This window comes from Callorhinus ursinus, unplaced genomic scaffold (genome assembly GCF_003265705.2).
Source record: "Callorhinus ursinus isolate GAN/ISIS: 27379988/994484 unplaced genomic scaffold, GSC_fseal_2.0 scaffold13, whole genome shotgun sequence".
Classification (NCBI taxonomy): Eukaryota; Metazoa; Chordata; class Mammalia; order Carnivora; family Otariidae; genus Callorhinus; species Callorhinus ursinus.
Window position 1 is genome coordinate 45,660,924 of NW_027397075.1, and position 22,333 is coordinate 45,683,256.

Genomic DNA, 22,333 nt, shown 5'->3' on the forward strand with positions numbered 1-22,333 from the left:
GGCTGGGTCGGGTCCTCTGCGGCGGTTGCTAGCAAACAGCGCCCAGGTTGCTGCCCTCCGGGCTGTGGGAAGCCGAATTCCTCCTGGCCACTCAGGGACAGATCAGTGTTTGCTCAATAACACAGAGTTGGTAAGGAAAAATTTTTTTTTTCCTTCTCCAGCTTACCCTGGAGGGCTTCCAAACAAGGAGAGTCCTGCATGAGAACAATCAACAGAATAAGGAATGGAAAGTCAGCTTTCAAGACAGATGGGGGGGGGGGGGGTGGAGCCAAGAAAGTGAAGCAAGGCACCTTTATGCATTAAAGGGATTTCAGATACTAGACCGAAGACTCAAAACAGCCGCATTCCCCTGCCAGGGTGGGGCACTCAGGTCACTTCATTGCACCTTCTTTCTTCCTCCAAGGTCACTGAGCCCTGAGAGCCAGTGTAGGCTGACCCCCGATGCAGAGCGGGGGTGATTGCCCCTCCTGGACCCAGCTCCCACCGCCACAGTGAGCTCCTCCCCACAGACAGAAGAAAAGACAAACTTCAAATACCGTTACCTTTTTTATTCTCTTTCATCATTCCAGTGTGTTCAGAACATTATAATAGGCATGAAGGGAAAAATAACCGCATTCTTTTAAAACTCAATCTGTCCAAAGTCTAGGATAACAAATGAAACCATGTCATTATCTCTTAGGGCAATGAAAGCATTCAGAAATTATTTTGGTACTAAGAGTAAAGATTAAGACCAAGTTCAGGTAAGCCATGTGTGAGGTTTAAGGGCGTGTAGGTGTTTTCATTCCAGCGATTTTACAGAAATGCAGGAGTCATGTGTACACCTGGAAATATTCAAATTCTTGAAGGCTTCTGCACTAGCATTTAAATAAAAACAAACGTGTTGGCGTAGTTTCAGTGGCTTTCAATTTCCTGTTTGATCTCAGAAATGTATGGATGATCTTTGCCGTGAGCCACTTCCATGATGGCGATAGCCTAGGAGAGAAAGAGACAAGTGAAGAGTTGAGAGCCTGGAGGCAGCCCCCTTCGACCGCACCCCGGGCCAACGTAACCCCAGCCAAGACTGCTCCGCTTCAAGGCACAGGACAAATTAGAGCCCCGTTCTCCTCCAGAGCCTAGCTTTTTTTCTTTTTAAGTAGACAAGGTTATCTGCTAACCAACTAGTCATCCAGTCTGTACCACTAAATAAAACATTATTCTACTCTAGCTGAAGAAATGATAGAGAAATTGGTTTCATGACATCCCAGAGACTGCAGTAAGAAATGCTTTAGGGATAGAATTATTTGGCTGTGCTCAACCAAGTAAACAGGTGGTGCTGGAACAGAGAACTTCACACCAAACCTATTCTGATTTTAGTTTACACCACTAATCCGTAAGACATGATGAAACCGTCCTTCCCCTTCAAAAAGCACGTGTTTTCCTTGTAATGCATATTCTTAAAAAAAAAACTTAAAAGTAGTTGCAGGTTTCCTGTGAGGAAGCTGGAGAGAACATATTTATAATAAGGCTTCTTCACAACTGGGCAATATAAAGTGGAAGAGTTGCCACGGGCTCCATCATTTCCTCGCTGTGTGACCTTGGGCAACTTGCTTAACTAGTCTGTGCCTCATTTTCCTCATCTGCAAAACAGGAATGAGGCCTACCTCTCAGAGTTGTTAGTACACAAAGTGTTTAGAATAGGGTCTGACATATAGGAAGCATATCCCAAATGTTACCTGCACAAGTTTATTTTTGCTTTTTTGTATTCAACTATATTACTTACAGATAGAAAAATTATTTCCACTCTCCAAACAGGGAAGTTTTGATGGCCTGTGACTCTGATGGACAATCCTTTCATTTATACCATTCACTTCATAGATCTCAAACCAACAGGAGGCAGGCCAAAGAACAGTGTGAGCCTTCAGGAACGTCCTGTTTCAAATGCCTCCCCTGCTCCGGCCCCTCTATGTACATCACTCCCGCTCCTTGCTCAGATCTCCTGTGTCCTTCGCTGATCTTGTACCTCATTACCTACCAGCACCTTGCAGCTGTGACCCAACTGGTCAGTTTTCCCTCAATTCACCAAAAGAGTAAATCTGTTGTCTGAGGAGGTAAATTCTATGGTTTAAAAACAGAAAAGTTTATACTGAGGTCACACTTGTGGCCTAGTCGGGCCCGGACCCTTCCATTTGGGATGTGGGACCTTATACCGTCTTCCCGAGTAGTCTACTAGGAAGAGACAGGGAATCTGGCCCTAACTTTCACAGACATTCTCTTATAGGACTCAACAGACTGTCTCAAAGATTATATTTCATCAACTGCTAACTTCTACATAAAGAACAACGAGAACCAATATTCAGGATGGTGATTCTGAGCTCCGATCAGGTACCAGGTCAGGGCCCTGCGCCATCGCCCACACAGGGCAGCTGTGGACACCGAGGGAGGCCAACACTGCCCAGTGGCCTGGTCTGCCCCGGGTGTGGGCCACAGCCTGGGCAATTGGAACGGACGCTTTCAACTCAGAAAGACCCCAGTCTGAAGGAAGGCCTCAGCCTGTAGGAATCTCAATTTTTCCATCAGGAAAATCTATCTCATTTTTGTAAGAAATTAAAAGAAAAAACACACATGAAGGTCCTGGTATGTAACTGGTACTGGATGAACAGTGAAGATGGTTGTTAAGTACATTTTAGAAACTCCAACTGCATAATTATAATCCGAAGGACAGACAAATGGAAGATTCCCTCACCACGGTCTCCTGACCCACCCCGTGGCCTCTGTCCACTTCCAGGGCTTCACCTGGGATGGGGGCGGTACCCCCTTTTCCCCAGTCATGGGCTGTGCCCAGAAGGGCAGCCAGCCCCTCTCGATGGGCGCACCCCTTCCTGTGGGAGGGCCTGGGTGCAGACAAGGCAAAGGCTCAATCACTTGCCCTACTCTGACCTGCCCAGTCTGCCCCCTCCCACCTCTCTGACCAGAGGTGGCTCAAGAGCCGGTCAAGTCTCTAGGACTTCAGTCACTCGGTGCTATCAGGTGGGAAGGCAGGGGACGAAGGAAAAAGGGGCCATGGGGTGCCGGGCCCCCCAGCCCCACACTGCAGACATACCTTCTTCAGGGCTTTCTCTCCAGCAGCTTTGTCTTCCAGGCCCATGTACAGCCTCCCCAGCTTCAGCCACATGGAGGCCACGTTGAGGGAGTACAGAGGGTAGTGCTTGCTGCAGCAAGAGAGAAGGTAACAGGCCACTTGACAAAAGCTCCCAAGCAGCCTGCAGACCAGGCACAGCGAGCCCATGGCTGCTGAGCCCACGGCCCACTCCCCACCGCAGCCAGACTCCTCCGAGCCCTAGCAGGTGCGGGGGGGCAAGTGTGGATGGCTCGACCCTAAGCATCCCAGAGGCTCTTCCTTTCACGCAGTTTGTGTGTTTCTGAAAAACTACAGAAAAACTGCAGGGGAAATCCTACACAAAAACATCGATAAACACGACATCCAATCCCAGTCCCAGATTCTTGTTTTGGTGTACCCAGAGCAGAGCACTGGGAAAACATCTTTTAAAATGAAGCCCCTATTTATGAAAACACCAGGCTCATCCCCTCATATTAAAAAGACAGTACATCTAAACATCCACACACCCGTGTGTCTCAAGACCCCAGCTTTCTGTCACACTCTATGGTATCAGTTGGTTTAGCAAAGCTCCCAGCTCTCTGAAGTCAGGAGAACACCTTCTCCTTAGGTAAGCTTTCTGTTGTCCAGGAGAGGGCTTTATATACAGCAGGTGTTCTCTCTCCGGTTTTCACAAGGCTGATGGCTAGGGCCTGCCAGGGAAAGAGACCAGGAGACAGCTCACGGGTGAGAGCGGATGTGGGGAGAGAGAATGCGTGTGTGGGTAGGTGTTGATTTACAGACTGGTTTGTACTGCTCTACCCTCAAAAACCATCTAGAAGAGGCACATTCTAGCTGTATTCCTGGGCAGGCAGCATCATGCTGCTTAGAAGAAGCCACGGCCCCCGGGGCCCCACAGAAGGCCAGAGCTGGCCTCCAGGAGAGCTCAGCAAGCTAAGGAAGGGTCCAGGAGAGCAAGGCCCTGCTGGGAGAGGGACCACAAAGCTAAGATGATCTCATTCTTTGTCTCTCTCATCCCTTCCCTCCAGATCTCACAGAGGGCAGTCTGCATAAGACCAGAGGCTTCTCTCACCCACCCCAGGAAGAAGACAGGCTTTGAGAGCCTCTGATGTAGCAAATTATTTCCAAGAGCAGATTTTAGGAGTTGGCTTCCCTTGAGCGCCCCCTGATGGCTAATCCGGGCAAGGCAGGGTAAGTGGAAGGCCTGGAAATCCAGAAGGGACACAAACTTTACAGTCCCCAACCTTAGAACAGGAGGGAGTACTGAGGGCTTCTCAAATCCATGAGAGACACCTGGGGTGCTTCTGGGGGCACAGGGATCTCAGGTCTAATGCCCAGAGATTCTGGGCCACTTGGGTCTTAGGGAGACCCTGTAAATGTACAATGTGAATGTGTTTAACAAGGGCCCCACTGATAAGATCTAGGTCATCCCAGCTCTGAAATGGCTAATCAGAGCCGGAGGACACTGCCACAGCCTCCATCTGTCACACACTTTAAGGTTTAAAAACCCTCTCGACAGGAAACTTCCCCGGGGCTGATATCCATTATTACCGTAAGTTAAAATCCAACTTGCTTTATTCAGAGCTAGGGGTGGGAGGTGGGGGATAATGGATAACCAGAGCCAACACAATGGTCCTAGCATGTCCCCATTTGCAAATTGGGCTGCAATTTCCAAAAGCACAAAAAGGGGATGGTGTGACTAACGATGGAAAAGCAGGGATATGAGACCACCACTTACCAATGAATAAGTGTATTTAACTTGGAAGGCATGGACAGAAAACAAACATGATGGTGGCTTCTTAATACTGATGGGAATTAACTACTTTGGCTACAGCACCCTGGACAGGTCCTGGCAGGGCTCTTGCCCCGCACCCCCTTCATAACCTCAGCCTGCCTCCACAGGTGTCTCTCCCAAACGGCAGAGGGAACAGCAGCCTGCACCTGTGCCTCCAGGTGTGGCTGCAGAATGGGAAAGCTGTTCTAGGCATGTTCCAACACAGGACAGTCAGAAAACAAAAACAGCATTCCAAATCACCAAATTCCAGTTCCTGCTAAGATCATGAGAACAGCCATTGCAATCACCTGTAGGGCTTAATGATTTTTTGTCCGTATCGGAGGGCTCCTTCCCAGTCCTGCATGTACAGGCAGACGCCCATGGCCTGGTACATCATGTGCAGCATGTACACGTTGCTGTCCTCAAACACGGAGCCCATCTTCTCCTGGCTGAGCTCGCAGATCTCCAGCAGCTCACTAGGGGGTGCTCTGGAGTCAAGGGAACCACAGGCTCTGGTGACTTGGGAGACTGCCCAAGGTTGGGTTCAAGGAATTATTCCATCCACTCTGCCCCTACCATCACCCTCTGAAAAAGTAAATTACAGAAAGCCAAGCAAAAGTGAAAGGAAAATATTTTTTCTTCAAGAATATTTTTCTTAAAGAAACAAACTTCGGGAAAAACTGAAGACCTCAACTACTGAACAATTGAAAAATTTTAGCCACAGGGAACAGACCCTCGGTTCAGCTGTAAACAATATTTAGGATCACAAATCTTCAACCTCATTCACCCAAGCTCAGCACTTCAGTTGAAGCATTTTTAAGGAAGAAGTCCCCACTATGGGAAAGTTCTTTAAATTTTAGACTGAGGGGAAAAAAAAAATTGTGCCTCTCTCAATTTCCTCTGCTGCTTTTAGTTCTTCCCCCAGTGTAAATGTGATGCCTTTTCAACCTAAGAAAATGCTGTAATGTAGTGGTTAAGAATATGGATTATGGTAGTCAGCAGACCTGGGGCAAAAATCCTGGTGAGCTCTGTCCCTTGGGTACATTGCTTGCTATCTAAGCGTCTGTTCCCATCTGTTACACGGGGGTGGCAATAATAGGCAAAGCCCTCAGTACTGTGCTTGCCTAGAGTCCAACACCCAAGCAATGCGGGCCTTGAAGGAACTCTCCTTCATGGCTTTTGACCATAAAACTCTTCTACCACATCCAGCTGCTGACCACACTAGTGAAACAAGAAGTCAGATGAAATCAACACTACACAACGTGGATGCGGCTGACACAAAGTCACGGGCAGTCAGTTACTCTGTCCACATCTGCCAGGAGACATTCCTCCTTTCACGTTCAGAACCCTAGGCCCACCCTTCTTCCACTCCCTCCTCCCAGCTCTCCGGCACTTCCTGCAGGTGAGGGGCAGTAAACTTCTGGACAGTTGTAAAGGATATATTTGTAGTGCTTGGCCTTCCGGAACTCCTCGATGACGTTGCGTGCATATCTGACCATGTCACGGATAGTTTCTGCCTTTGGGGGATCACTGAGCTTCCGGATTTCCACCTTGGCCTTATCCTGAGGGAGATGTCCACAGGTGCAAGGTGTTACCTCCCACGGAAACTACACTGAGGGGGGAAACCTCTCAAATAGTCTACTTTCCCATGCAAAGATAGGGGCTTGCCCATTCTAAAGTTGCAAAAGAATGCAAGGAAATCAGGCACTGGATCTAAGAAATTCAGTACTCCAATACCTTTTTACAACAAACAAACAAAAGTATGAATTTTCTAGACAATCCTTATCTAGGCAGGACACTTAGAATATGTTTTCTATGGGCAGATCTGTGGGTTCACACATCTATGAATCAAGAGAACAGAATGAGAAGGGGGAGCATGGCCAAAAGAACATGGGTAATACCAGAGAAAATTTTCCATATTCTGATGAACAGGCTGGAAAGCCTGAAAATTACTTTCATGTGCTTTTCCCCTCCACTCTTTTCTGAGCAGCCATTTCTTTCCAAGAAACAGCAATTTGGCAAATCCTTCTCTTAACTGTATGGTGTAATGCAAATGTTTTCATCAGCTGTGAGGATCTGGGTTTGAACAGAGACCTGGTGTAACTTGATTTCCCTCTAGCTGTCTTAGTAAAATGGGTTTAAAGGGTAGGAGGAGACACCCCAGGCAGACAGGGCACTCGACTGGTACCAAGGTCCTGAGGTGCAGGGTACAGTCAGCACCTTTACCCGATCGGGGGCCTACCTTGTCTTTGGTGGTGCACTCCTGGCACTGGCAGGTAAAGAAGTAAGAATCTCTTAGCCGGTCGTTCCTGTCTTCTGTGGGGTACAGGAGGTCAATGTAGCTGGTGAATACCTAAGGGGGTCCAAAGAGTGGACAATACTGTCTGCCTCAGGTACGATGGCTCCTTCTCCTTCCTGGGGGGCTCTGCAAACACTCACAGGGATGGGCCCCGAGGAGGGCCACAGCTGGGGAGATGGCTCTTCCCTTTAAAACCCCGAATTCTTGGGGTGCCTGGGTGGCTCAGTCATTAAGCGTCTGCCTTGGGCTCAGGTCATGATCCCAGGGTCCTGGGATCGAGCCCCACATCGGGCTCCCTGCTCAGCGGGAAGCCTGCTTCTCCCTCTCTCACTCCCCCTGCTTGTGTTCCCTCTCTCGCTGTGTCTCTGTCAAATAAATAAAATCTTAAAAAAAATAAAACAAAACCCCGAATTCTTTTAAGTCAGCAATCCCCTAGTTTTGTCCCCCTCCTTGTGCTGGAGAGAAAGGGTCTCTCTTCCCGCCTTCTAGAGAATCAAGGAGTCCCAAGAACAGTAAATGGGGAGGCCTGAAAGCATGCCCAGCAAGGGCATGGCCCCGTCACATGGAGATGCACAGACCGACTCATCCTTGAGACTGGCCGGGGTCTGTGTCTGAGCAGCCCTCCTTCAGCCTCGTTTCTTTCACAGCTTGGGCCGGCTTGAACGCCTTGCTGGGTGGAGGGGAGGCAGGGACACATCTGCACTCAGCTGGCAAGGGAGCAAGAAGTTGGGCCGGGCAGGCTGGGGCACGTCCGCAGAGGGAAGACACAGCCTCTAGGACACCAGCATGCTGCTGCCTTACCCAGCTGGGCCAGAGAACTTGGAAAAGTCTTGCCTTTGGGCTCGCTGGGTCCTCCCGTCCTTGGTTTTTTCTAACGGGGTCTATAACCGGGACTTAGAGCATATGGAGGAGCCCGGCATTTAACTGCCCATTATCTACTCACTGGGACGGCACTTGCTGCTCATCCCACACCATCAGGCAAATGTCTGACCGAACAGATGGATGTCACAAAGCCGTTAGCGTGCCAGTAACCTCGGGCACGGGCAGGCAGGCAGGGGGGACTTGCACAGGGCTGGGTGCTTGCAGGCGCCACCAAGCCAAGCTCCCAACCCAAAGGGCAGTAATGTAGACCTCACGGCTCATCTGACACCCTCTTTGAAGGGCAAGTCTCCCCCAAAGCACTGACTGGCCTGACGTGAGGTTACCGCATTTCCGATCTGTCAGCGGAGGGCAAACCAACAGGAGCAAGCTCTACACGGCCTCCCTCCTCATTTCTTTGACATGACGGATGGACACATCACGCAACAAACACAAGGGCCCAGAAGATGGCGACAGAGGCCGCTCAGTGTTGCTGCGCAAGCTGAGGCTGAGCCTCTCTCAGTGACAGACTGCGGAGTCCCCACCCGGCCCCACGGGAGCCTGGAGCCTGGTGACTTACATTCTGACCCACTGAGACTGTGTATTTTAACAAAAGGGGCATCAGCGTAGTCGCAAGGTATCTGGAAACCAAGATGCCCCAACCGAAAACAGGGTACTCTCGTCGTGATGAATTAAGCGAAGGGCAGAAAGTCTCATCTGTGCCCTGGCCTTCGGGTTCCCATTTGGCTGTGGGTTGGTAAACAGCTTCTGAAGAAGCCAAGGCCTTGATCGTTTAGCACACCAAGCATTGCATTTAAAATTGAAGCTATCCAGACACGGACCTTAAAATAGCACTGAAGACGATTAAATTGAAATTGAATGTGTGATTATGTTCCCTACCAATTCATGTGTCCTTGCTAGGGAGTTTATTATTTAAGAACACACAGCACTCCTCTAGCGATTCGCCAAGCAGCCGTTTGGAGCCTTCTGGAGGCATCTTAGAAGGTGGTCACAGAGGCAGGGCCTGGGAAAGGGGAAGGCATCGCTGCGCAGGGGACAGAACAGCTGGCTTTCTCCGCGTCCCTAAGTTAGGAGGGTGCCTCTTGGCCACAGACTGCCTCCCGTACCCTGTCGGTGTGTACGGCCAGCTACCTGAACCGCATTCCTAAAAAATGCTCTAGAGATCAGATGTGGAATTGACAGCATGTGCAAGGCTGATGTGTCCATTTGGAGTTTTAACTCTTTAGCTACTGCTGGGCTGGCTTTTCTCTCTTTCAGATAACAATGGTATTGACCTTCTGGGGGGAGAAAAACAGGCCAAAATTTGCTAATTAAAAAAGAGCTCAAATTCAATGTTTGGTGGTAGAAATACAGAGATGCTCAGGAGCTTCCAAAATTTCACTGTGCCCATTTTGGCAGTGTTTTTTCTCTGTAAATCTCTATCAATCTTTGTAAGGGACTGAGCTCAAATTTATTCTTTCCTGTTTCTTCTTGGCCACAGACGGAAATGGGGAGCATCGAATGGAAGGCAAAAGCGTGAGGCTCGAAGGCATGAGTCATGAACCTGATCACTAACCTGCAGGGCCCGAGGCCAGAAACAGTCCAGCTGCTGGGCTCACTCCCAGCCCGTCTTGCCCAGCGCTGCCACACGGAATCTTCCAGACTGCCCTGTAAAACCGCAGGCGGAAACCCACGGCCCCGGCCACCGCCGGCCGCACACTCACCTCTTCTCCTGGGCTGATCTCCTGTACAGCTCTTACTTCTGCCAGGGTCCCCTTGTAGGTCACAATGACATTGGGGCAACAGCTATGATTCATCAATGCAACGCTGTCAATCAGAAGAGAAAACCCAATTTTCTCAAGAAGGCGGACGGACTGATCGGGCAATCCTGGGCTATTTACTTAGTAAGTTGCAGGAATGGGATCTTTGTAGGATGTTTAAAAAACAACCTAATAGTTGGCCATCAGAGTCTAAGAGGTTATCCTGCCTGTATCTATATCATATCTAATGTCTCTAACAATATTGAAAAGCGAAATTCACAATTCAAAATAGTGACATCTCGGCCAAAAAAAAAAAAAACCCACACAACAATAAAAATAGCAGCAACGATGAATCCCACCACCATTCCCTCCTGTGGGATGAAGGACTGAAAGCCCAGCGGCCGTGGCAAACGGCTCCTCCACTGGACACTGCCAGGGCAGACTCGGTGCCGGTTCCAAGCGGCTTCTTCTGTTCGTGGATTACGTCTAACGTGTTTTCTTCAGCTGTCGGGAAACCACCTCCGTGGGAGAGGCCAGCCTCCTTGGGCAGGGCCTGGGGTGCCCAGAGAGGCCCCGAGGAGCCCAGCTGCCTCTCTCTCTGCACCTGGATTTCCTCATCTGGAAAATTGGGACATTACTGCTCCCGCTGTCACTGTCTGCTTTTCAGGGACAGAGGAGAGGACAGAGAGACTCGCCTATGTGAGGGGCTTGGAGCTTTCTGATTATATCAAGGTCAAAGTTCTGAGAACAGAAATTTCTAAACTACAGGGAAAAAGTGCTTGATCTCTGAAAATGCTGCCTTTGAAATCACAATGCCGATGTGATTTCTGCCCAAAGGGACTTTTTCCCCCCCGATTAAAACTGCCCGGAAACTGGGGCTCAGGTGGCCACGCACATCCATATGCAACATGGCTCTGGTGGCCAGGGTCATTTGCCTGAGCCCTCAGCAACCAGAATCCCGCCCCTGGTTGCCCCAGTACCAAAGAGCAGATGGCAGCAGGGCCCGCAGAGGGCAGCAGGGCCCGACGAGGGCGAGCTGGCCCGGGTTTGCCGAGCACAACAGGGAGCGGTCCTCTTCCGCCGCCCAGGTGCTACTGGCCTGAGTGAGCGAGCTATGTGGCTGGCCTCGGGCCTGGGAGAACACGTAGCAAGTCCCCTGTCTTGTCCTTAGGAAGGGTCGCTCCCGCCACGCAGCACAGCCCACTTGGCTTACTGACAGGCAATCAGGCCCCGAGGAATATGATAAACAAATGCACTGAAAGTTGTCACTAAAGGAAAAGCTGCTTTCTAGAATCTTTTGTAGAACTATTAATTCATTTCAAGACAGACTCCTGGATATCCTTTCAATGAGGGTGGAAGAAATTCACCAAGGCAAAGAACCTAAAACAGTTCACGCCCTTGGTATCGTCATTCTTTCTGCCATCACTGGGCTGGGTAAAACCTCAGACAATACCACTCTGACCTTTGCTCTTAGTCTGGAAAATACTGAGAGCAGACACGTTCTTTCAGGTCTGAAGTTGTCAGGAAGAGCCTTCTAAAGAGGGTCTGATGGCCTCTCTCGGTTTCTCCTTCCTTTTCCCAAGGGCTTCTCCCCAAGACACTTCTTTCCTCACCATCAGAATCCAAACGGCTGAGGACACCATTTTGGCCACGGGGACAATATCACGTGAATAAACTTTTGGTTGCACTGGCCGGAAAAGCCTACGGCAGGTGCCCAGGAGACATGGGTCTGTACAGGTGCTTCTCTATCTTTCAGACCCGGGTGACATGCAGATACAGGCGGCGACGACACACACACACACCAGGAGCTCACACGTCATCCACGGAAAACACACACACACACACACCAGGAGCTCACACGTCATCCACGGAAAATACATGGGTGTCCCCTTTCTCCGCTTCAGCCCAAGAGGCTTGGGTGGTGTATATTAAGTAACCTCGCCAATCTACACTGTGGATTCACTCAGACAGGGGATGCAGGGAGGGTTCCTTTGCTCCATCTGTGGAGTGAGGGCTGGATTTCAGGGAACTGAAGCATTCTGAAAATACCCGTTCCATCAGACACCACGGCAAAGCCGTTTTTGGCAAATCCATGACAGTCAGAGCTATAAAGATCTCCATTTGTCAGCTGGCCAGCCTTTCTTGAATTACTTGAGTATTTCTGAAGAAAAATCCTGTCGTTCTCTGAAATTTTCCTAGTTCGCTACTTGAGCAGAGTCTTCCTCCCCAACTGTGCTGTTTCTACACTCATATTTTTCGAGAACAAACAGATGTAGAAGCAGCTCATATTGTCTCTGCATTAGCCTATGGCCAATTCTTGGTTGGCAATTAGTGTTTCGCTTCGAGTGTAAGAAACCCAAAGATTTCCAGAACCAAAGATGTGCAAAAAGCAAATTTCTCAGCAGGGTACAAACTGTTCCTTCTATGCACACGATAAAATACTCTTTTAATAACAGCTCCATACCTAGCAGGACTTAACAAGCAACTGTTCTCTTAACTACTACTACCTTTGGATCCTTACATGTATGGGAAATATTTTGAAACCTGGCAGAATTAAAAAGGTGTCTTAATTCCCTTGGAGTTTCATGTCTGCCACATGCAGTTAAGGTAGATTATTTAATAATAATAATTAAAAAATCTAATTAGTGTTAAGTAAAAAAGAAAAGAAGTAAAGTCAAACTCAGCCTACTCGGGAAATATTGCTGATCCCAAATGAGAAAGCTCTTCATCTTCAACTGTGAAGCCATTACAGTTAACCTGCAGTGAGAAAGGGTGAGAAAGAAACAGGTGAGCTGAAGCTTCTCTTTGCATAGAAATCATTCTTTAATTTTGACCTTTTACATACAAGTTAACTAGGATGATGTTCCAGTTTAGGGATGTAAAAACCTTCCTTTTGGCCAAGGTATCCTTGGCTCAAACAAAAGTGACCCACCAATCTCGTGTGTAAACCAAAGCAGAATTGTTAGGAAGGAAGCACCCTTAGTGTAGCCGACCTACCCCCCTACGCACAGTGGCCTGAGGCCACCACAGCTGTGAAGGCTCCAAGGACTGAGGTTTGGAGTTACGATACCTGGAGTCCAATCCCAATTATGCCACAGATTGGCTGTGTGATCTTGAGCCCATCACGGAGACCCTCTGTCCTTGACTTTCTCCCGTTAAAAAAGAAGCCATGACCCATGAGGATGTAATGTATGGGATGGGGAACACAGTCAAGAATATTTTATTAACTTTGTAAGGTGACATGATAACTGGATTTAAGAGCAGTGACCATTTCTCAATGTATACCAATGCTGAATCACTATGTTGTATACCTGAAGCTAACATAATATTGTACATCAATTATACTCCAGTAAATAAAACATTAACAAAAAAGAAGTCCCTTAATCCAGGACCTACCCCATGAGGTGAGGTAGTAAATGGGAAAACCCTGCCACAGCTAATCTAACTGCTGCCCATTGCCCTCGAGAGGCAGAGGGGCCAAGGGCCTGAGGCTAAGGAACAGAGACCTACCTTTCACGTCTCAGCCCATATAAACCACTGGCAACTTTCTCACCCTTAAAAAGAAATGTTACATTGAAAAATGCCAAGAGCAACTCTCACGCTTGTGGAAATCTAACCTAGAGCAAGCAGGTACAAATGAGGACTGTATATCCCCAGTTTTATGTTTTTCCTAAATTTATTCTTTCTACCGACATTCACTGAGAACCCTTACAGGCTGGGCACTGGGCACAGAAGGATGAACAGGCCAAAATCTGCCTCGAGGAACACCCGGTCTACTGGGAGACAATTCAGTGGGTATTTTTCCTTTGTATCTAAGATTTCAGAACTGGAAGGGGGCTCAGTCTTTTTACTTTTCAAATGATGAACCTGAAGTCAAAGAGGAGCAGTGAATTGCCCAAAGCCAGTGGCAAAGGCTGAGACCCCTGCTCCTGCCAAGCTGCTACGAGGCTGGGTGTGAGGCACGCAGGCTGATTGCTTTCACCCCATGGGCTGGAATCATGCTCTTCCATACTGGAGAGACTGCATGAGTACGTTTCAGGCCACCAGATGGGCTTTTTAAAACTAGCATCCACTGAGCACTTCTTCTGGGCCAGGCCCTATGCTAGGTGCTACATATTTACTCTCACAAATCTGCAAAACTGCTCTGACATAACCCATTTTACAGATGTGGAAACTGAGGCTCAGGGAGCAGTCAATGATTAAGAACTTGCTCAAGGCCATATAAGTAGTGAGTGGCAGAACAGGAGTCAGAGTTCAGACTAGACATTCAGACAGCAAAGTTCTCAGAAACACAGAAGAGTTTTACCCTATACCATTTTCCTCTGAAATTGTTTGATCTAGGAATATTAATAAGGTAATTTTCCATAAAATTAAAAGGCCAATGTCAAAGGCTTAGACATCTTGGCACACAGAGAAGTAAAGGCCGTGATGGGTTTCATTTGTGGTTTTTGCAATTCAACATATTTACAATCATTATTTACAATTTTCAACGTAAAAAAAGATTGCTGCAGGTTGGAACAATGGACAGCCTTTGAAGTCCGGAGGTATTGGGCATTTCTGTGCAGAAGCCTTAATGTACTATTTTTTGTGCCATCTTCAAGTACCCCAACCTGTTGTGTCATCAGGACATTAACCAACTACCATGAACCAATGACCCACGACCAACATTAGTTAAGAGTAAATTAGGATTCTCATTCATTCAACAAAATGTACTAGAGCATGAACTATGTGCCCTGCACCATAGTAGGTCCTGAATGATCTACAGACAACCTCAGACCAGATACTAACATGCCTCAGCAGTTTCTGCAGAAGGAGAGAATGAATAAGAATCTAGCAACAATTTTCAAAACTGATCGAGGGACAGACAGCTCCTCACTAACTCTAAAGGGCAGGAGACTCCCTCTTTTGCCTCTTAGTCTCTTCCTCTGCATGGAGCTCAACTGGATCAGTGTATGACTCCAAATTCCTTCAGGCTTCAACGTTCTATGACCCTTGGTCGCTTGATTACCTCCACCCTCCACCTCTCACTGTGGAAGTGTGAGTGTGTTTCTTCAGGAGCAAAGGCTCCTATAAGACAGCGTCATCACTGTTCCTTCCTGGGAGATGGGGATGGGGTGCAAGCCAAACCGCATAGCAATTTCTCTGCCAGTCTTCCCTCCCCTCTGAAATATCCCTAGAGAAGAAAAGTGAACTTGCATGTTGTTAAGAAAGATGCATGGGTCATAGTCCTTTTTTCAAGTCAAATCAGGCATAAGTGCCTTGCTCAAGCTATTCTCATAATTAGCATTTAGACCAGATGTAGGATGCACACCAAAAATACACTTCCCAACCATGCATATGTTCCCAGTGATTAAAGTGCACCTCAGTGCTATTGGAGGAGTGCAGTCACCTTCTACGGCCAGACCCTGCTGGGCCACAAGCTAACACACAATGCCCTCCCAAGAAGCAGCGGCAGGAGAGGGCTCAGAGGCTGGAACAGAGGACACGCAGCTTGGGGCTGGGAGGCAGGACCAGAGGGTGGCCCGGGGCTGGAACAGCACTTTTCAGCTTTGCTTTAGTTTTCTCTGGTGACACTAAATGTCCCTTTTCAAATTCATATATTAAAAAATATATGTGTGTAGGTGTGTGTGCGTATACACGTGTATACACACTCATGCACACAATCTGAGAATGGATATTACGATTTGATAAATATAAAGTCTATAAAGGAATTAATTCAGTTGTGTGTGTGTGTGAATATATATTTGTGTGTAGAGATACATATATATATATTTCTCCTGGATTTTCTGAGTCAGTCCAAATGTCAAAGATTCTGAGTCATTTTCACCACAAATAAACTTCTGCTTGTGAGATCAAGTGCCTTGATTTCTGGTTGTGAAAATAGGGTCCTGTATCTCCTATGCCAACACTAAGAAGTCATCAGCATACATTATTGTGCTGGAGGAAAAGGGATTCTTTTCTTCATAGCTAGAAGGGAAAATACACTGTATTTATTTCATCTTTCCTGGGTTCTCATATAACCATGCCCTCTCTAGTCCAGAAAAATAGGTATCTCATTTTTTTAAAAACAAACAGCAGATGAGTCAATTCCTCAACTTCCCACTGCCACCCAAATCCACTGTCTTAGGACATTTAGGAAAGTGTGTTGTAAATCCAGGATAATGTGAAAATCAGGAAAATCTACTTTAATGTTCATAAATGGAATCCATTTTTTCTTTTACCAAGAATGGCATTTTTTTTCTGATGATGACAGTCACAAAATAGAAATATATCTATAATATTACGTCCATCAAGGAATTCATCCAACTGATTGCAGTCATGCTCATGGTGGTTAAAGTGGATTGGAAAACAGATGAAGACTCACTTCACTCTTTAGAGGTGTAATTTTTGAAGTGGAAGAATTATGGGCACTTTTTAATCTTTTTCTTCTTTTTAGTGTTTAAGATTTTATTTATCTGAGAGAGTGAGCGAGCGTGTGCATGTGCTGGTGGGGGAGGGGTAGAGGGACAAGCAGACTCCCCGCTGAGCAGGGAGTCCAAGGTGGGGTCCCAAGATCCTGGGATCATGACCTGAGCCTAAGGCAGATGCTTAACCAACTAAGCCACCCAGGCACTCCCTTTTGAGTGTTTTCTTAAGTTAGACACACTCATTGTAGAAAATTCAGAAATTTTCTACAACTCAGGAGATAATCACCTGTGAACTTCCACTGAATCTTTTTTTTAACATATGTATGTGTATTTTTATATTATATACATTTTTATCCTGCTTTTACACTTACAGCTATATCAATGTTTTGCACATCTTTAGACATTCGTTGAAACAAAATATAGAGGCCATATAACCTTCCATCATAAGGCTATGCCATAATTTATTTTCCAAACTCCTGTACTGCTGGTCATTTATATTTCCTTTTTTGTTTTTCTTTTACTTTTTTTTTCAGTTTTGAAAAGAACCCCACAATAGAACATTGGCATGTCAATTACTGTCCATAGTCTCTGATTACTTCTTTAGGACAGATTCCTGGAAAGAGAATTACTGGGTCAAAGGGTACACAGGCGAAGCTGATTCTGTTCTAAGACCAAGATGGGTAAGCAGCCGCCCGAGGTCTTTTGTGGAGCTAGAGATGGAAGGTTCTGGCAGGGGAACGTAGCTGTGTGCACCCATGCAACAGTCTTGCCGTATTTCTCTCTGGGAAGGTCACCTTCAACCACAGGTTCGGCTTGTAGGGGAAGACGCAGGCTATGTAAGGGAGAAAAATCCGACCCGGCAAGTCAGGCCAGGAAGAACCACCCTCGCCGTGAGAGTAGCATCTCTGCACCCAGACTGTGCGCAGCCACAGAGTGATCGCTGCACCTTCTTCTGTTCCAGCCGTGCCTACATCATAGCCTTCCCACACGGCTGGTTTCCAGTGCCTCGATCACTTTTAGTTGCTCTTATGTAGAAGTCCCTCTAATTTTTTAATCAGATCTGCTTTTGGTAAACCTAGACTTCTCTAAAGACGTCCGTAAAGACTAGCTGTCCCGAGGCCCACTCGGGCTCCTCTCTGCGGTGACGTTCCTTCCTAGCACTGTCTGAGAGGGCCTCCCTCTTGGGCACATCTGAATTTGCCTGTGCTTTATCAACAGTGTTGGTAGGAGTAAGAAAACACTACTGTCAGAATGGAAGGTTTAAGAGAAGAAACATAAAATTTAATGTGGGAACCTCAAATGGTCTTTCCTTTCAAAGAGCGCCTAGTAGGCCAGAGTACTGGGGCACTGACAGCCCCTCTGTTTGCATAAACTCTTTCTGTGGCAAGAGGCAGAGGTCAGGTAAATTTCATATTTACCACCCATCAAGGAGGGCCAGCTCAAGGTCTGCTCAAGGTCACCTAGCAGGGCTATGCAAAACAGGGTCCAACAGGTCAACAGCCTTGTCATTACAGAAGCCATCAGCCTATTTCCGTTCATCTTTACCGAGTGTGTGCTGGGGAGAGGGACTTGGGCAGCGAAAGGCTAGCAGAGGGTCACCAGATGCTGGCATTCTTACCTGTGCGAAGAGGACCACCAAGCTATCACTGTCCGGGAATTCAAGGTGCTTGGAGTAAAAGTGATGAAGTGCAGCAATGTCACTCTGAATCAAGTCTTTCTTCTCATTGTCTAATTTATCCAGATCTGGGGATAAGCAAACCATTATTCACCAGGTAGAAAACTCTGGCTTTCTAGCTACATCCTTGTCTTACTGTAAATGGCATGGAGGGAGGAAAAAAAAAAAAAAAAAAACTCATGGAGCCCCCAGAAAACATTCTTCCCCATTACTTGCTATAACTGATAAATTCTAGGCAAAGAAAAGCATGCTATTTCTTTCTTCTCTTCCTCTGACAGCTGGAAGTCACTCAGGACATGAAATTTCAACTGACCGTGAGCAATGAGGTCAGGAATGAGTGGCCAGCACTGATAAGCAGCCTCGGTCTAGTCCGGCCCCCTCCCCCCACCACTAGCCCTGGAATCTGTGTCATGGTCAAGGAGCTAGACAGCCCTGATTTAATGCCTTTCAGTAAGGACATCAGCTGTTTACAGGACTGCAATTCAGTGAAGATACAAAAATATTCAGCATGCCAGGAGAGCCAGCAAGAGATAGCTCGGGATGCAGCAATTCATCTGAGAGTTCCTACTTCCCCTTAATGATTTCCTAGTCATGTCAACTCAGGGAAAAAAAAAAAGTTACAGTCATTTTTTCAAAACAGGCACATGAGTCAAAGTAGAAACTAGTCCTTAAAATCCCCAGCACCACGAGGAATACAAGCTTCCCGTGCCTTTCCCCAACCCTGCCTCGTCCACAGACATGTTGCTGCAACAACTCCTCGGCCGGTCACAGAAAGACTTACGTGATTCAAACTCCTTCACAGCTAACAACTTCTCGGAAGCTGTTCGCTCTGGGTGCATCTTCTAGTAATCAGAAAGAAATCACACAGATGGAGATGTTAACCACCAGGGCAAAAAGTAGTGCTTTCACTGTTACATTGACATGAAGGGAGAGCACCGATTCTCAATGGAGCAAAGAAGACTCTCCCAGGCGTCCTGCCATCGGGCACCGAGAGTGTCTGCCTAACGCCCAAATCGGAAAGACTCTTCCGGAAAACTTTCTAGAGCGGCTGCCACATTCCTGACACCCTGATAGCGCGACGTGCACACAGTAGGCTCAAAGATGCCCGCTACAGGAAAGAAGAGCGGTGAGAAATCAACTTTTTAGGGCCCCGACTTAAAAGGACTCTGAGTGTACAGAGGAACCATCCTATTTATTATTTCTCCTTCTAAAAAGGAACAAAATCAAACCCCCCATCCATTTTACACTTTCTTTAAGCATAGGCTAAAATGATCTCAAATTCTGTGTTTCAAAAAGAACACTTTTGGTGCTATCTGTGAGCCCAGATTCACTTTAAACGTGTTGCTGGCTTTGTTCTAGACACCCCAAGAGGAGCTAACAATAGTAAACCTGCTAGGCTTTGAGAACATGAATAAACTTGGTGTTGACAAGAGTTCAAAAGCAGAGCTCAAGAGCTGGCCTGAGGCCGTGTCTTTGTCATCTGGCTATTCAATCTGGGGATACAGGTGGTCTAGCAGGACGCTCTCACCTCCCTAGTTAACATGTTAAGCTTCCCCTTGGTAGTTGGGTAGCCTGTCTCCCCTAATCCTTTGCAAGCCACTAGAATACAAATGGTCTGGTTTTTCTAATCATCAAGTCCTACTGAGATGAAAAGATGGCCAAGTAACTTTTAATTTAATAGACTATCAGTAGTAATAGTAATTATAATACAAGTTGAATGGAACTGGCATAAACTCATCAGAGCCTTCAGACCACCCCTCCTGGTGCCAAAACATTTCCATTGTTCTTTTTTGGAGCAGAGACATTCCGTTCACAGGATACATTTCTGTAAGATTAGTTGTCATCTTGCATGGGAAAGCTTTTCATTCAGGAAAGTACACCAGCTTCTTCTGAATTCTTAACCACAATACTATAAATGCCACCAAAGAGTGTGAGGCGGGGCAGGGGAGAACCAGCAGACTGGGCACCGCACCCTTCCCAAAACACTCACAGATCTCACTGTGATGGCCTGTTCACCCTGACACCACGCCCAGGCACACCGCCTCCTACCCTCTCCTCCTGACCAAGAACTCGGCTTATGTTTAAAAGATAATTGTTAGTAAGGACTCAAAAGTTAACATCCTCCTAGGAAAACAGTTTGGATGTTTTTGGTCTCACCCTACAGGCAACCCTTGAATCCTCTGCTTATCCCAGAGCGGATGAAGTGGCATTTCAGCAAGCACCTGACCCACGCCGCACATAATGGAACAATGACCTCAGAGTTTGGAAATGTTCTACCTCTGTTTATGTGGCCCAGAATCCTAACTTGGGCCAGGGACAGATATGTGCCAATCATTACAATCCCATATGGCTTAGATAAAAAATAGAAAGTTTTAAAGGGAGGCAGAGTGGCAAGTATAAAGAAGTGGATGAAATTTCAGCTTCAAGACATGTACAGTACTGGGGTGCCTGGGTGGCTAAGTTGGTTAAGCAGCTGCCTTCGGCTCAGGTCATGAGGTCCCAAGGTCCTGGGATCGAGTCCCACATCGGCTCCCTGCTTCTCCCTCTGCCTGCCACTCCTCCTGCTTGTGCTTGCTCTGACAAATAAATAAATAAAATCTTAAAAAAAAAAAAAAAGACATGCACAGTACAGAGGCCCTGCCACTAACTTATTAGTAGCAAGCACCTCCTTGATATGAGCAGGCACCTCTGCAGATCTATGCCTTCTAAGCGCCATACGACCTATTACATTGTGTCACAAGGATATGTCCTATGGTGCTTCTCCGTCATCTTTTAGTTTGGTCCTTTGGAGATCCGGCACCTCATTAGCCCTCAGTCAGTAAGGACTGACCAAAAAAAGGCAGAGGATTCCAGTCCTAGCATCATCTTTGGAGGAAACTGTTCATGGCCATCATCTGTTCCCCTTGGGGGCATTTCTTTCTCTACTACTTCTTTCTTTTACCCTCTTCCTCTCTCACCTTGCCTCGATTTCTACTTTTTTCCACTCCTTCCCCTTCTCCTTCACATCTGCCATGCTGGCTGTTCCATCCCGTTCCCTGCCTGCCTAGACGAGAGCAAGTAAGGAGACGGCGATGGGGAGGAACATGACACTGCTGGGAGGAGGGACAGGGAGCACTCCAGGTGTCAGAAAGAGAGGGGAAAATCGCAAAGCTTCTCAGGCCAGTCTGGTTCCCTAGGATGCTCCAGTTATTTTCACTCAGGTCTTCACGCTGTGAAAGGCCATATTTTTCTATGTAAACCTGTCTCATAAAAAAAGTTCTGAATTTAACAGCTGTGGCTGCATTCCTGACCTGGGGTAAGTGACATCCTCGTTGTACAGGGCAAACAACAAACCAGCTTCTGCCTGGAGTGTTATTCCCACGCCTGTCCATAGGGACGTGATGGAAAATAGAGTCCAAGAATGTTTAACAAGAGATGATCACCACAGGCCACTCATCTTTCTGACCTTTAAGGAAAAGAAAAAAGAAAGTACACTTGAACACCATCCCATTTCCTCACCTGTTTGGCCAGAATCCTTGCAGTTAGCCTTACAGTCTCTGAGGGATTCCAGTTTTCCCCAAAAACAACCATGGGAGAACATTCCAGCTTGTGCATGGGCCAATCTTCTTTCTGGGAAGTTTAAAAAAAAAATGATTAAACACACACACACAGGAATAAAGTTCAAGAAGAGAGGATGCAGTAAGTCCTTCTAGTTAAGGTCAAGTGAAATATGTTTCCTTTTGGAAAACACGGTGAAGCTCACAAAAGCTAGAGATAAAAACATCCTTTAAGATAGAGACGGTTGTATGCCCTTGACTCGGGCCTGGCCAAGGTTGTTGGGATGAGAAAATCTGCTTTGTGTTTTTTCATCAAGCCTCTCATCTTTCTGCAGCCTCTCATTATTCCAAACAACGCATACAGCTTTCCATTATCTGTGGGAGTTATCAAACTGCAGCGGTGAGTGATTTGGGGTATTAGCCATTGATCTGGCCCCACTCCCTCACAGTCCTGTTCGGCTTCTGTTCTCACATCAGGACAAATCACTGAGAGCTGCACTCAGCAACTAGTCTCCTTTTATAGGTGACAAAAACAAAACACAAATGAAGGCTTTGACAGGGGCCCCCAAAGAGTCTGGCAGAGGCGACTCCTGGGCATAGTCAGGAATACAGATTCCCTGAAGATTCGGCTGACAACACAGGAACATGGTTATTTCTTTTTGTCCCGTCTTGACGCTCTTATGCTCCGGGGTGGGGCACAAAGGGTATGTGCTCACTACTGGCAGGGTAGAGACACCGTCCGTGGGGGTGGGCGAGGCTGAGGGAGGAAGGCCACCGTGGTCCCGTGGTGGCCATGGAGGACAGGAGTCTGAGGGCTGGGGGAGGAGCTGGTGATGCCCTCGCTGGTGGCAAGGGTGGGGGGTGACTGAGAATGGACTGGACATCATGGAGGCCACTGCTGCTTGACAAGAACCAGCGGTGCTGGCGTGA

At 47.3% G+C, this 22,333-nt stretch overlaps 1 protein-coding gene across 3 annotated transcripts in view; it reads right to left on the reverse strand.

Moving 5' to 3' along the window:
- Positions 1-533: 533 nt before the first annotated feature.
- The window catches only part of SMYD2 (SET and MYND domain containing 2), a 48,513-nt gene continuing 26,713 nt past the window's right edge, over positions 534-22,333 (reverse strand). For all 3 annotated transcript variants that reach the window (XM_025877619.2, XM_073900178.1, XM_073900179.1), the window contains 10 exons: positions 21,366-21,476; positions 18,649-18,709; positions 17,811-17,935; positions 12,475-12,542; positions 9,750-9,852; positions 7,111-7,221; positions 6,310-6,430; positions 5,177-5,351; positions 3,080-3,188; positions 534-972 (listed from right to left, as the gene is read on the reverse strand). In XM_025877619.2, coding sequence (XP_025733404.1) covers positions 892-972; positions 3,080-3,188; positions 5,177-5,351; positions 6,310-6,430; positions 7,111-7,221; positions 9,750-9,852; positions 12,475-12,542; positions 17,811-17,935; positions 18,649-18,709; positions 21,366-21,476 — 1,065 coding nt within the window. In that variant the 3' untranslated portion in view covers positions 534-891. The remainder of the gene's footprint in view (positions 973-3,079; positions 3,189-5,176; positions 5,352-6,309; positions 6,431-7,110; positions 7,222-9,749; positions 9,853-12,474; positions 12,543-17,810; positions 17,936-18,648; positions 18,710-21,365; positions 21,477-22,333) is intronic.